We start from the raw sequence: 16,112 nt of genomic DNA, 5'->3' as shown, positions 1-16,112 counted from the left end.
GAGAAAGAGAGAATAAGAGAGAATGAAAGAGGTCTTCCGTCTGCTGGCTCACACTCCAAGATGGCTACAAGGGTCAGAGCCACACCGATCCGAATCCGGGATCCGGGAGCTTCCTCCTAGTCTCCCACATGGGTGCAAGGGCCCAAGAACTTGGGCCATCTTCCACTGCTTTCCCAGGCCATAGTAGAGAGCTGGATCGGAAGAAGAGCAGCCAGGACATGAACCAGCGCCCATATGGGATGCCGTCACTGCAGGCAGTGGCTTTCCCGCTATGTCACAGTGCTGGCCTCACTCTATTAATTTTTACAAATGTCTTCTATCTTGTTTATGGAAATTGTTACTGCTGAGTGCTAACCTGCATTGCTTCTGTAAATACTTTTATCTGCGGAAAAACAATTATGTCTTGTTATCAGATCCTGAAATGCCTACTCTGGTATCTAGAAACTCCTTTCTGCCTTTTGTTTAAGGTAACCAAGCAATCTTTTGCCTCTATTAATGTAGACATGTGGTAAAAAAACACATTATGTTAATATCTCTAGCCTACTTCTTTTCCCTTTCTATGTATTAACAACAGTTGGAGATAATACTACCTTAGCTAGCTGATGTCTAACATTAACATAGAAGAGAAGGGAGAAACAACAAGCCACAAACAGTTTTGGGTCTCATCTTACAAGTGGACCTGTAAGTCCTCTATCTCATTGGTTCTTACTTGGTAAAGGGAGTTGGGGAAGATTTTTGTTCCTTAGGTGACATTTGGCTATGTCTAGCTTTTGAAAAATTTGGTGACTTACAGGTAGTGAGCAGTAGATTCAAAATTAGAATACAGAGGTTTTTTTTTTCCCCCTTGAGATTTCTAATTCCTGACTTTCATTTTAATGTCAGATCCCTAAGGTTTGACACAAAGTCACTTGTGATGACTTTAAACATTCCTATATCTTATGTTAACCAAAACAGAATTTTCCCCTATAGAATGAAAATATACCTGTTAGAAACACCTTGCCTTATGTAACCAGGTTTTCCTTAACTTTCAAGAACCAAGAAACTAAGCTGAGTTTTAAAGGTAATTTACTAAAATACTCCCCCTTTAATTTAGAGTGAAATTGTCTCTAGGAAGAGTCTAGGATAATGATGAGGGATATTACCCCAGATATAGCTCTGAATTTCTGAGCAAAATAAAAGATTATTAGGGATGACTGACAGGAAACTGGGTTTAATCTGCAATTATTTTAAGTAGCATGTTGAATGTGCAAGACTCTGTGCTATAATTTATAGAAGATACCAAGATGACTCTCTGACACCAAGCAATTTACAGTCTTGTCTGGGAGATGAGTCTGGTGTGGTGTAAGTATGTAGCTATTTTAGGGCTGTATGAGCTAGAAGTCCCTGCAAACCCACAATGTAATGCTATCCCTCTACCTATCAAAATGCTCTTTTTCCTGGGATGCACCTGTATCATCCAGGACCTAAGTAGGGACACCATGAAATATGGGTATTAAGCTCCATGTGGAGCTTGTAGAGCTATCATAAAATTCCCAAGTAATTTCATATGTGTAGAGGCATCACCCCACCCCATGAAAGAGGGCCCTCTGTTTTGCCACAGAGCACAACTGGAGGTGCTATACAGGTAGTCTCTCCTCTACCCCTTTTCCCTTCAGGCAATTCTCTGACCCACTGCCCATTCTCCATGGGGCAGCCCATGCTCATATATATGTGTGTGTTCACTTTCATCTTTTGAATAAATTTTGTTATCTCTTTGTGCACCTTATACATGCCTGCACATAGAAATCTTATATTTGTGTAGGACAAGAGCCTGGAGTAAGATTAATATAGCAATGCCCACAATAAGTCCATGCATAACTCTGTGGCAGGTTGCTAAAAGTGTTGGATTTAACTAAAAGGGAAAGAGACCGAGAGGATACCAGGTGAGGCTACAGAGGAATAACGGAGTGAACAAATGGGAGTGGTCTACACAAGACATAAATATAGGTCGAAGAATGTTTGTGTAAACAGTGTTTATAGGAAACTCTGTGAGGAAGCACCAGAAAATAGAGGGAAAATGGACAAGACTCCCCATTTCCCTTTCATACACAGTACAGATAATCACAAGTTCTTATATCTCTTGTCTTTTGGTTCCTCAAAAATTGTCATATATTAATTTGCCTTTCACAGTTTTCTTTCCTCTTTATATGTAACCTTGGTGTTCCATAAATGGTAATCTAAGTTGCCTGTCAAAAGGAAGTTTTGGTCTGCTTTGAATATACATTAAATAAAGGGAAAACAAGACTCGGAATTTTGGTTTAGTAGCTGGGTTTCTAGCCTTATTAGAAAACACAGCTAGGATATTTTGTTCTTTTGTTGGATACTACCCTTTTGTCCTATTGTGTGTACCAATGTAGGGCCATATAGAATGGCCTCATTGGTTGTATTTTTCATTTCCTGTATTTCTTATAATAGACTAATGCTTTAAGGTTAATCAGTGATATGGAAGTTGTGTCACCAAATTCCAGGAGTATTAAAGTGTTTGGGAGTACAGTTTAGTAGTGACTTTAATGCCTGTTTTTTTTTTTTTTCCTTGCCCACAATCTTGGGTCTTAATTCTAAAGGTTAAAGGTTGACAAATGTTGTTACTTTCAGTGGTTGCTCATCTGTACATGAAGACTGTTGATTGACATTGATTGGTGCAGCAAGCTTTAATTTTAAATCACCTGCCCTAAAGTATTGAATAATTTCTTTTCTCTTTTTTTCTAAACTATTCTTGGTCAGAAGTAAATATTTTGTACTCTTTCAAGAATTACTGTAATCCAGTGTATTACTGCAAGAAGTAGTATAATAGCTCCATTTACTTTCAAATATATCTAGAGAAACAAGGAAGTGAATTGTAATTTCTCCTACTTAATATCTTGGAATTTGAAGATATTCTCTCTTTAAAAGCATTTTATTAATAGCATATGATGTAATCCTCTACTATGGCTTTAGAATCTTCTGTTGAGTCCAGGTTATGTAAAAGTCACTGCAGGAAATGTGACCTCATGAAACTATCAATGCTGAGTTTCTGTTATTTATACACCAAGGGTGGAGTAACACAGTTCACTGTTTACAAAAGCACCTGCCTACTCCTCACCTATGTACAATGGAGCCCAATTATGGTAAAGGTTAAATAACAATAACCAGGAAATGAAAACTAGGCCTGAAAAGTTGTAGCAGAGTAAATTTTATTTCTAGCAAACATTAATCTGTTTTATGTAAGAGATCCTAAGAAGCTGGAGGAGAAATTTTACCTCTCTCTACACAGATCTTTGAGGTGTTGGTATGTTTAAATACGTAATATAAAAAATTTTGTTACTCTCATATTGATATCAGAAAGTATTTGTTTTTCAGCTGTGAGACTGTAGAGGTGATGAATACAGTGATTATGGTATAACCTAGTACCACTGACTTTGTTCAGCACTTTATGTTAATGCTTATGAAGAGTGAGACTCAAAGAAGTTTATGGGACTTGGAAAGATCATTTGACAAGGACATACCAAAACTGTGCTAGAGTCTAGGTTTCTTTCCCCCAAAACACAGTTTTTTCCCTATTAATTTTTGTTTTCAAAATAATAACTTCCATAGTTATAGTAGTCCATTGAAAACTTCAGATTCTGTTTCTGGTTTTCATCCTTAGAGCATACATTCATTACCTTTTAATTAATTTTCCTACCTTTTGTGTTTTTTAATAAAAAAAATTGCAAACATTTTTAGAAAGTGTTGCAATCTCCTTTGTCGTAAACATGTTTTTTAGGGATGATCTGTGTTTTTATTTGGCCATTTCTATACTAAAAGGACTAGTTGTGGTATATGCATGGGTATATTGTTTCTGGGAGTTACATCCCATAGAGAAAAGAAAAGAAGGTGAAACTATCATTTTAACATTTCTGATGTTTTCCTACTAGTGAGTTCACAAAATATTCAAAATATAGCCATTTTCAAGGGAAATTAGATAAATTGATATTTTAGTGAATTTAAAGTTTTTTTTTTCTTACCATGAATTTTATTAAAAAAACACCCTGGAGTCATTACATACTTTATTTTTAGAATTGTTTTAAAATACTTAACAGGTTTTATAACAACTTGGAATGCATGTCTCATAAAATATTACATAAGCCATTCTCATGCTTATATCAAGATTCTTTGGATTGGTAAATTTAGTACTAATGTTAAAAAAAATGCAGAGACTCTTACTTTCAGACCTCCTCTTGTTCTTCTCCCCATGAGGGCATAAAGCCTGGTTTAAGAGTTTTGAAAGAGAAGGCATACTAAAGGTCCACATTTTTAACAGGAACAGGAAGGTTGTAAGGTTCAAAAGCTTTATAATTCACATTTTTACAAATATATTTCACCTTTATATAAAGGAAAAATACCATTTTAAGTGTATGCATGTATCCTTGTTGCCATAAGATAGGTATGTTTATATCCAGAGGTACAGTTCTAGCAAAACTTAGTTGATTTTCAGAAAAAGTTTAAATTTTAAAAGAGTATAATTACTTTTCAGCAATAGCATTCATTCTGTTCTCTGAATTTGGCGTTATCTTCTTAACTAGCATTAGGAACCATGGAAAACCCTTACTTGAATATCCAGGAAGTATTATTTTGATGTAGGTCAACAGTGTGGTTATATGTATATGGATTTCGTAGAGTTTAACAGATTCTTGGGACCCATCTACCAAAATTCTGGTTATGTAAATAATGCATGGATCCCAGGGATCTGCATTAAGCTGTGCTAGTATTTGATTCTTAAAGACAAACTGTTTCTTAGTACTAGATTAACAATTTGGAATCTGGAATCACAACCTTTTGACTCCAGTTTCCAAAACAAGAGATCCCATTTTAAACAGTTTTTACATGTGAATGTGTATTTTTATTTTTTGGGAATAAATATACAATAGTGCGATTGCTGGGTTGTATGTTAAGGCCATGTTTTTAAAGGAAACTTCCAAGCTATTTTCCAAAGTAGCTGAACTTTCTGCCCTTTGCACCAGCAGTGTATGGAAATTCTAGATGTCGGCCTCCTCAACATTCAGGATTGTCAAGTTTTGGTTTTTATTTTCAAGTTTTGTTCTGTTTTAGGAATACATCAGTACCTGTATCTCATGATTTTAATTTGTATTTTTCTGATGACCAGTGGTGCTACTAATACCATTTTCATTTGCTCATTTTGCAGCTTTCTTTTTTAGTGAGATGGAGAGATCTTTTCAGATCTTTAGCTCATGCTTTTGTGCTTTGTTTTCTTATAACTGAATGTTGGAAGTTCTTTATATTGTATACTACAAAGGAGGTCTGTGTTTTACAGATTTTTTTTAAATCAGCATTTGGCTTTTTTTTTTCATTCTTCTAGTAGTGTTTGCTGAAGAGAAAAAACTTTTATTTTGAGGAAGATGCATCTAGTAAATCATGATTTATGGATCATGACTTTGTGTTAAACTATGTTTTCTTCTTGAAATTTGTATGATTTTTGATTTTATATTTGAGTTTATGATCCTTTTCATGATTTTAAGGCTATTCAGGTTTTTTTTTAAAGTTTTATTTATTTACTTGAAAGTTAGAGTTACACAGAGAGAAGGAGAGACAGAGAGAGAGAGAGAGAGAGAGGTCTTCCATCCACTGGTTCACTCCCCAGTTGGCTGCAATGGCTGGAGCCAGGAGCCAGGAGCTTCTGCAAGGTCTCCTACACAGGTGTAGGGGTCCAAGGACTTGGGCCATCTTCTACTGCTTTCCCAGGCCATAGCAGAGAGCTGGATCAGAAGAAGAGCAGCCAGGGACATGAACCGGTGCCCATATAGGATGCTGGCACTGAAGACAGTGGCTTTACCTGCAGTCCTGGCCCCAAGGGCTATTCAGTTTTTCAACATCATTTGTTAAAAACATTGTCCTTTCTTCATTCACTTGCCTTTCTACTGTGTTTCACGTTATTTGGGTCCATGTATGTGAGTCTGTTTCTTGATTGTATTTTGTTCCATTTATCCGTATATCTGTCCTTTCATTGGTACCGTACTACCTTGATTCTTGCAGTTTTATGGTAAGGCTTGAAAGTGCATAATGAGGGGCTGGTGCTGTGGGATAGGCACTGGTTTGAGTCCTGGCTGGTCTACTTCCAATCCAGCTCTCTGCTATAGCCTGGAAAAGCAGAGGAAAATGGCCCAAGTACTTGGGTCCTGGCACCCACGTGGATCGTTTCAGCTCCAGCTGTTGTGTCCATTTAATGGAAAGTGAACAGGTGGATGAAAGATCTCTCTCTCTTCCTCTCCCTCTGCCTTTCAAATAAGTAAATAAATAAATAAATCTTAAAGGAAAAACAAAAGAACATATCAAGAGTCCTATAACCTTGTTTTCCTTTTTCAAAATCATTCTGGCTATTACCATTTCTTTGCTTTTTCTTATAGAGAATCAGCTTGCAAGTTTCTTCAGAAATGTCATTAGACATTGCCAGCAAAGAAATAAAGCTTATTTCTGTTTAATGGCTCTTTATTTTGTGAGTTTACTACTAAACTATCTTAATTTCTAGTACCTTTTTTGTAGGTTCTTTAGGATTTTCTATGTAGACAGAGGATTGTGTGTGTGTGTGTTGTAAAAGTTTATTCATTTATTTTTTTTTTTTTTTTGACAGAGTGGACAGTGAAGAGAGAGAGAGAAAGGCCTTCCTTTGCCGTTGGTTCACTCTCCAATGGCCGCCGCGGCTGGCGTGCTGCGGCCGGCACACCGCGCTGATCCGATGGCAGGAGCCAAGTACTTATCCTGGTCTGCCATGGGGTGCAGGGCCCAAGTACTTGGGCCATCCTCCACTGCACTCCCTGGCCACAGCAGAGGGCTGGCCTGGAAGAGGGGCAACCGGGACACAATCTGGCGCCCCGACCAGGACTAGAACCCGGTGTGCCGGTGCTGCAAGGCGGAGGATTAGCCTATTGAGCCGCGGCGCCGGCTTATTCATTTATTTGAAAGAGTTACTGAGGGAGAGGCAGAGGCAGGGAGAGAGAGATCTTCCATCCACTGGTTCACTCCTCAGATGACCACAATGGTCAGAGCTGCACCATATTGAAGCCAGTGAGTGCAGGGGCCCAAGCACTTGGGCCGTCTTCTGCCGCTTTCCTAGGCCACAAGCAGGGAGCTGGATTAAAATTGGAGCAATCAGGACTCAAACCAGAGCCTACATGGTATGCTGGGGCTTAACCTTCTATGCCATAGCACCCGCCCTCATTGTGTTTTTTTCTAAATAGAGTTTTATTTTTTCTTTCTCATCTGTATGACCTCTATTTCTTTTTCTGGCTTTATTGTACTGTCTGGGACCTTCAATATGATGCTGAAAGGGAGTGGTAGGAACGAGTTTTCTTGTCATGTCCCAGATCATTTGGGGAAGGTATTCAGTCTCTTGTCATTAAGTGTAGTGTTAACTGTGTGTTCTTTGTAGATACCTTTTTATCAAGATCAAGATGGTTCCTTCGATTTATAGTTTGCTGAGAGGTGTTATTATAAATAGTTGTTAAATTTTGTTAAGTGAGCTTTGTCTTCATCCATTAAGATCTGAATATGGTTTTTCTTTTCTTTTCCTGCTTTGATGAACTACTTTGTGGAGGTTGGGGGGTTAGAATATTAAATCAGCTTTGTATTCCCAAGATAAAGCCCACTTGGCTGAGATGTTTATGTTACTGACTTGCTAACACTTTGTCATAGATTTTTACATGTGTTCATTTGAAATATTGGACTGCAGTTTTCATATCTTAATATTAGAGGGTCTCATCAAATGAGTCGGAAAGGATTCCTGTGGTGGGCAGTTAACCTAAAAGTTAAGATGCTGGTTAAGATACCTGCTTCCCAAATAGAACTGCCTTGGCTTGATACCTGATTCTGACCCCTGACTTCAGCTTCCAGCTCAGGCAGACCCAAGGAAGCTTAAGCAATTGACTTCCTGCCACCCACATGAGAGACTTAGATTGAATTTCCAATTTCTGGCTCCCACCTGTCCTAGCCCCAATCATTGTAGACATTGGGAAGTGAACCAGCAGATGGAACTCACTCTTTCTGCTTCTCAAGTAAGTAAATAAATACCATTTTAAAAGTGTTCTTCCCTATTTTGTTTCCTGAAAGAATTTGTGTACCATAAGAATTTTTAAGTATATTAATTTGAGAGAGTAGACAGAGAGCTTCCATCCAGTGGTTCACTCTCAAATGCTTATAACAGCTGGGGCTGGGCCATGCCAAAGTCAGGAGCCAGGAACCCCATCCAGGTCTCTTACATGAGTGGCAGAGACTCAGGTACTTCAACCATTATTTGCTGCCTTCTTAGACCCATTAGCAGGAAGCTGAATCAGAAGTTCAGTATCTAGGACTCAAATTAGGCAGATACTGGAAACGGGCATCCTAAACTGCATCTTAATCCACAGCTCTACAATGCCTGCCCCTTCATTCATTTTTTCTTTTTTTTTAAAGATTTATTTATTTATTTGAAAGTCAGTTACACAGAGAGAGGAGAGGCAGAGAGAGAGAGAGAGAGGTCTTCCATCCGATGGTTCACTCTCCAATTGGCTGCAACGGCCGGAGCTGTGCTGATCTGAAGCCAGGAGCCCAGAGCTTCTTTCAGGTCTCCCACTTGGGTGCAGGGGCCCAGGGACTTGGGCCATCTTGTACTGCTTTCCCAAGCCATAGCAGAGAGCTGGATTGGAAGTGGAGTAGACGGGTCTCGAACTGGCGTCCATATGGGATGCCGGTGCTTTAGGCCAGGGCGTTAACCCACTGTGCCACAGCCCTGGCCCCTGCCCCTTCATTCTTGATAGTGTTAATTTATATCTTCTTTTTTTTAAAATATTTATTCGTGTATTTGAGAAGTAGTTATAGACAGAGAGAGAGAGAGAGACAGAGAGAAAGATCTTTCATCTGCTGGTTCACATCCAAATGGATCTGGGCCAATCTGAAGCCAGGAGCCGGGAGCTTCTTCTGAGTCTACCACGCGGGTGCAGGGGCCCAAGCGCTTGGGCCACCTTCTAATGCTTTTCCAGGGAGCTGGATCAGAAGTGGAGCAGCCAGGACTTGAATCAGTGCCTGTATGGGATGCTGGCACCACAGGTGGAGGCTTAGCCTATGACACCACAGTGCCGGCCCCTATACCTGCTCCTTTTATTTTGATCAGCCTGGCTACATGTTTTTGAATTATATTGATCTTTTCAAAGTGCCTGCTTTTGATTTCACTGATTTTTCTCTATTTTTCTGTTTTCAGTATCATTGGTTTCTGTCCTCATATTATTGTTGGTTATTCATTTTTGTTAATTTTGAGTTTAACTTATTCCTGCTGCTTATGGTAAAAGTTTGGGTAATTCTTGATCATGTTAACATAATATTTGATTATATAAATTTGCAAGAACTTCTTTAGCTCCATTTCTTAAATTTTGATGTCATTTTTATTGTCATTCAGTTGAAATATGTTCTCATTTTTCCTTCTGACTTCTCTTTTACCTATGGGTTATTTAGAAATCTTTTGTTGAGGGGTGGCGCCGCGGCTCACTAGGCTAATCCTCCGCCTAGTGGCGCCGGCACACTGGGTTCTAGTCCCGGTTGGGGCGCCGGATTCTGTCCTGGTTGCCCCTCTTCCAGGCCAGCTCTCTGCTGTGGCCCAGGAGTGCAGTGGAGGATGGCCCAAGTACTTGGGCCCTGTACCCCATGGGAGACCAGGAAAAGCACCTGGCTCCTGCCTTCGGATTAGCGTGGTGCGCCAGCTGCAGCAGCCATTGGAGGGTGAACCAACGGCAAAAAGGAAGACCTTTCTCTCTGTCTCTCTCTCTCTGTCCACTCTGCCTGTCAAAAAAAAAAAAAAAAAATATTTTGTTGAATTTCTAAATAGTTGGGCTTTTCTCAGATATCCTTCTGTTATTGATTTCTGGTTGATCTTATTGCACCAAGGGTATATACTCACATACATTTCAGGTTTTTAAAATTTTGTTGAGCTTGTTTTTATGACATAGAGTATGCTCTGACTTGGAGTATGTTCCATGTGTACTTGAAGAGGATGTATTGCTCTTGTGTACTGTGGGGGACAGAAAGGTGGGGCATCTTTTCTGCTTATCATAAAGGTTAAGACCAACTTTGCTGTTAAAAAAAAAAAACAGGTTAATAAGAGGAAAACATGTTTATTCCAAGTTTTAGTGACATGAGAAATCAAGGCTCAAGACCCAGGGAAAACTGTTTTATGCTTAGGTTCAATACAGAATGGAAGCCATGTAGAAATGTGAATGGACAAAAGAATATGATCTAATGGTAACAGACTGATAGAATGGACGAAGGGGATTAACACCCATCTGTTCAGATTGTTCTTGGCATCTCTGTGTTTTTCTTCCTCCAAAGTATGGAGCAAGACTCCTCTGGAATGACAGAGTAGGTCAAAGAAGTTCTGTATGGCTAGCTTTAATGCAGAAATATGGGAAAGCTCACAGTAATGCTAGTAGTTTCTATGACTTGCTTGAGGAAGAGGAATTCGAGTTTATGTTAGTTACTTTTGATGAAGAAACACAGCCTGGAACAGAAGATCAGTGAGAGTCCTTCCAGTCTCTTTTAGTTCAAAGTACTCAACATACTAAAGCACAGTTTGGGATATTGTTTTCTTTTTTATTATTATTATTATTTATTTGACAGGTAGGGTTAGAGTTATATATATATAGAGAGAGAGAGAGAGAGAGAGAGAGAGAGAAAGTCTTCCTTCCGAAGGTTCACTCCCCAAATGGCCACTACGATCAGCACTGTGCTGATCTGAAGCCAGGAGCCAGGTGCTTCTCCCTGGTCTCCTATGAGGGTGCAGGGCCCAAGCATTTGGGCCATCCTCCACTGCCCTCCCGGGCCACAGCAGAGAGCTGGACTGGAAGAGGAGCAACCGGGACTAGAACTGGTGCCCACATGGGATTCTGGAGCCGCAGGTGGAGTATTAACCAAGTGAGCCTCGGCGCTGGCTGGGGATATTGTTTTCTGACCTGCAACAGTGGAGTGTTCTCTAAGTGTCAACTAGACAAGGAGAGGGAGAGACAGAGGGAGAAAGAGAGATTTTCATCTGCTAGTCACTTCCCAAATGGCTGCGATGGCCAGGCTGAAGCCAGAAGCCAGGAACATCTTCTGGGTCTCCCCTATGGGTAGCAAGGGTCCAAACACTTGAGCCATCTTCTGCCACCCTTCCAAGGCCATCAGCAGTGAGCTGGGTCAGAAGTGGAGCAGCCAGGATGTGAACCAGCACCCATGGGAGTTACCTCACAGGTGGTGGCCTAACCACCTTTGCCATGTCTCTAGCTTCAGGCTTCTTGTAGTTCTTACCTTTGTTCCTCTTATAAAAAGTGTCTCTTTTCTCTGGCTGCCTTCAAGATTTTTTCTTTTTTCTTTCTTCGTTAGCAAATCAAATGTGATGTATCTTTGAGTGATTTATGTTTATTTTGCTGTGGCATTTTTCCCTTCGTGGGTGCTCAGAACCTTTTGGAATATAGAATTTGATCTCTAGAACATATGCAAATATACGCAGATTGAGCAACATTAGAAGAAGTCAAAAAATTTCTGGAAACAAATGAAGATGACAATATGACATATCAACTTAAGGGATACAGCAAAAGCAGTGTTAAGAGAAAAGTTTTTATTAGTTGGTGCCTACATCAAGAAATTGGAAAGGCACCAAATAAATGAGCTATCAGTATATCACAAGGACCTAGAAAAAAACAGCAAACCAAACCCAAAACTAGTAAGAGAAAAGAAATAATTAAAATTAGAGAATAAATAAACAAAATTGAAACCAAAAGAACAATACAAAAGATAAGTGAAATTAACAGCTGGTTTTTCAAAAAAAATAAACAAAACTGATGCACCATTTTCACAACTAACAAATAAAAGAGGGAGAAGACCCAAATCAATAAAATTAGAGAAGAAAAAGGGAACATAATGATAGATACCATGGAAATAAAAAGAATCATCAGGAATTACTGCAAAGAGTTGTATGCCAACAAATCCGGAAACCTAGAAGAACTGGATAGATTCCTGGACACATACAACCTACCTAAATTGAGCTATGAAGACATAGACTAATAACCAAGATGGAAGTTGAATCAGTACTAAGACTTCCTAAGAAAGAAAAGTCCAGGGCCAGTTTCACTGCTGAATATTGCCAAACTTCTAAAGAAGAGCTCCAATTCTTTTCAAGCTATTGAAAACATTTGAAAGGGAAAGAATCCTCCCAAATTCCTTTTATGAGGCCAGCATGACCTTAATTCCTAAACCTGAAAAAGATACAGCAGAGAAAGAGAACTACAGACCAATTTCTCTGATGAGCATAGATGCAAAAATCCTCAACTAAATATTAGCTCATTGAATCTAACAACACCTCAGAAAGATCATTCACCTGGACCAAGTAGGATTTATCCCTGGTATACAGGGATGTTTCAACATTTGCAAATCAGTTGATGTGATACATCACATTAACAAACTTAAGAACAAAAATCATATGATTATCTCAATAGATGCAGAGAAAGCATTTGATAGAATTCAGCATTCTGGGACAGGCGCTGCGGCGTAGCTTGTAAAGCTGCCACTTGCAGTTCCGGCATCACATGAGGGTGCTGGTTCCAGTCCTGGCTGCTCCACTTCTGATCCAACTGTCTACTATGGCCTGGGAAAGCAGTGGAAGATGGCTCAAGTTCTTGGGCCCCTGCACCCTCATGGGAAACCCGGAAGACACTCCTGGCTTTGGAACAGCCATTGTGGTCAATTGGGGAGTGAACCAGCGGGGGAGGACCTCTCTCTCTTTCTCTCTGCCTCTCCTCTCTCTGTGTAACTCTTTCAAATAAATAAATCTTTAAAAAAAAAAAAAAAAAAGAATACAGCATCCTTTCATGATGAAAACCTTAAGCGAATTGGGTATAGAAGGAACATTGCTCAACATAATGAATGTAATTTATGACAAACCCATGACCAGCATCCTTTTGAATGGAGAAAAGTTGGAAGCTATAGCTAATACATATCAATGAACAATTCAGTGGTTTTTAGCGTGTTATGCAGGTGTGCAGCCATCACAGCAAATGAGTTTTGAGCATTTTCGTCATCTCATTTCATCCTCTCATTCTTAAGACTGTTTTGTCTATCCTTGTTGCTGGAATTTCTGTATAAACTTTAGGGTTAACTTGCCAGTTTTTGCAGAAAAAAGTTCATTGTAATTTTAGTAGAAGTTGCAATGATCTGTAGATCAATTTGAGGAATATTGCCATCTTATCCATACTGTCTTCATTCACATAGGATGTTTTTCCATGCATTATATCTAGTTTCTTTCAACCACGTTTTATAGTTTTTAGTGTATTGGTCTTGTACTTCTTTTGTTGAATATATTCCCAAGTATTTTATTCTTGTTTGGCTTGTTGATAAGTATATAGAAATACAGTTGATTTTTGTATATTGATCTTATTTTCATGTGTTTTAATGATTTTTTAATTCTAAGAAGATAATTATCAGATATTATTATTTTGCACTTCATTGTGCTATATGATGAATTTAAAGTGAGATAAGATAAAATATCTGAGATTGAAATCTATGAGTTTTGATTTTAGGTTTTTCAACCTGTGCATTTAGCCAAACTCCTGTTTTCATCAAGTTAATCTTAAGTAATTGGTAAAAATTAATAATTGGTTTTCTTTTTCACTTTTAGTGTTAAGTGTTTACAAAAGACAGTGAAAGATTCTTATCACATAATGTGTAGACTTTGTGCCTATGAACTTGAAGTTTGTGCAAAATGTGGAAAGAAAGAAGACATTGTTATTCCGTGAGTATTTCCACTCATATTTCAATTTTACTCTTAATAATTGATAGATGAATTTTCTTTTAATGAGACATTCAACAATTCCTAGTCTTAAGTAGCATTATATCACACTAATGTTGACTTTTTTCCACTTGAAAGGAAAAAACATCATAATTATTCAAAAAGTTTCTATCATTGCAATAAAAATAAAAGTATATTTTAAGGTGATAAAATATTTTCTAGGAGATTCACATTCATTACAAAGGGATTATAACAGCATTTCAGCAACATGTATCATGTATTAATTTCTTTGCATCTACTTCAGTTAAAATAATGTTATAGTTGGTTGGATCTTGAGTTAAGTTAGTCTTCAGGGATCTTTTTGTCTATGCTGACTTTCATGAGGCTTCTATTAATAATGAAATGTAGTGATAAATGTCTTTTGAATCTGTATAGATAATGAATGCCTGGGAAATAATTATTTTTTTCTTCTATCTTTAGGTTTAACAAAGAACCTGAAAAGTCTGAAAATATTGACAGTAATCTAAGTTCCAACTGTAGAGGAAACTGCAGAAGAAATGAAGAAAGCGATGATGATTTAGATTTTGATCTTGATTTAGATGACACAGAAGATTAACAACCCAGTTGATTAATGGAACTACATTAAAAGTTAGTCTTTGAGAACATGAGATTCTGACTAGCTTTTGACTTTGTTAGTTTCACAAAAGATGCTTTGAAGTCTTAATGAGTAAGTCAGAAAAAGTTGTAGGAAATAGAATTTGTACATGAACAGTGTAAGTTGTATATGATATTTGAATAATTGTAAAACTTTGAGAGTTTTCTCATAATAAATTATTAAATTGAATATACTACAATATCTACTGCAGTAAGAATTGGAGTATCATGATGCAATTCATGGGAATTATTTTGGAGAATATATTTCCTAATAAAGAATTAAACAATATTTAGAATTGATGACTGTATAAGAACTATTATGAAAAATGAGATGACATTATATTATTGGCCTCAAAAATGGTTCTGGGCTAAGTACCTGTTGATAGACTGATCTCATGTAAATGGCCCACATAGCAAAAACCCATGACATTTGCTTGTTACAAAGCTAAGCATTTTATGTTTCCATAAAAGTGTCTAACAGGGACAGCCTTGTGGCATAATGGGTGAAGCTGTCACCTGCAACACCAACATCCCATATGGGTGCCAGTTTGTGTCCCGGCTGCTGCACTTCCAATTCATCTCCGTGCTAATGACCTGGGAAAAGCAGTGGAAGATGGCCCAAGTGTTTGGGCCCTGGCCACCATGTGGGAGATGCGGATGAAGTGCTTGACTCCTGGCTTTGGCTTATCCCAACCCTGACCCAAAGTTGTGGCTATCTGGGGAGTGAATGAACAGATGGAAGATCTCTCTCTCTCCCCCTCTCTCTCTTTCTGTCCCTCTCTCTCTAACTCCTCTGCCTTTCAAATAAATAAATAAATCTTTAAAAACGTTGTTTAACAAATGTATCCAAATTTTTCCGGTAAAGTATTTTTATATATTTTACCATATTATTTGTTATCTTTACCTCTTGTGAAAGATACATACAGAAAAAGATCCCTAGAGTTTGTATGTATCGTTTAATGAATATTTGTAAAGGAAAGTTCATATCTTTACACTCAGATGAGGAAACTACCAGGACCAGCAGCCCCCTGGGAAGCTCTTTCTGTGTCAGGTTCATCTGATTCCCATGCTGGGCACTATCCTGAACTTTGTTTCTGTTTCCTTTATCTACTCTACTCCCTGTGTTTATACCTAAACAGTATAACATTTTACCGCATTTTCTTTATATTTCGGCTTATATGGGTGTGTGTGATTTAATTTACTGAATCACTTGAAAATAAACAGCAATAATTTTGAACACTTAAACCGTGTAAATTATTTTGTATCTGTTCTTGTTTTCATTGTTACAGAATTTTTGAGATGGATCCATGTTGTTAAAAGAGCTACAATTGATTTTTCCCTGCTGTGTATTATTCTGTGCATTAATATATTATAGTTTGTTTATCTTTTGTAATGTTCAAAGATATTTGAGTTGTGGCTGGCGCCGCGGCTCACTAGGCTAATCCTCCACCTTGCAGCGCCGGCACACCGAGTTCTAGTCCCGGTCGGGGCGCCGGATTCTGTCCCGGTTGCCCCTCTTCCAGGCCAGCTCTCTGCTGTGGCCAGGGAGTGCAGTGGAGGATGGCCCAAGTGCTTGGGCCCTGCACCCCATGGGAGACCAGGAGAAGTACCTGGCTCCTGCCATTGGATCAGCGCGGTGCGCCAGCTGCAACACGCCGGCCGC

The 16,112-nt window shown here is 38.6% G+C and overlaps 1 protein-coding gene across 9 annotated transcripts in view; it reads left to right on the top strand.

Moving 5' to 3' along the window:
• The window catches only part of C1H9orf85 (chromosome 1 C9orf85 homolog), a 66,957-nt gene extending 51,263 nt beyond the window's left edge, over window positions 1-15,694 (top strand). For 8 of the 9 annotated variants that reach the window (XM_002708205.6, XM_051858767.3, XM_089316331.1 and 5 more), the window contains 2 exons: window positions 13,685-13,798; window positions 14,276-15,694. In XM_002708205.6, coding sequence (XP_002708251.1) covers window positions 13,685-13,798; window positions 14,276-14,411 — 250 coding nt within the window. In that variant the 3' untranslated portion in view covers window positions 14,412-15,694. Of the gene's footprint in view, window positions 1-6,643; window positions 7,188-13,684; window positions 13,799-14,275 lie in introns of all 9 variants that reach the window. The other variant, XR_016223285.1, reaches the window with a different exon arrangement.
• The last annotated feature ends 418 nt before the right edge of the window (window positions 15,695-16,112 follow it).

The sequence above is a fragment of the Oryctolagus cuniculus genome, chromosome 1, assembly GCF_051225735.1.
Source record: "Oryctolagus cuniculus isolate XC-2025 breed Fujian yellow rabbit chromosome 1, ASM5122573v1, whole genome shotgun sequence".
Taxonomy (NCBI): Eukaryota; Metazoa; Chordata; class Mammalia; order Lagomorpha; family Leporidae; genus Oryctolagus; species Oryctolagus cuniculus.
The sequence above is the reverse complement of the archived record's forward strand: the minus strand, read 5'-3'. Positions and strand labels throughout refer to the sequence as shown.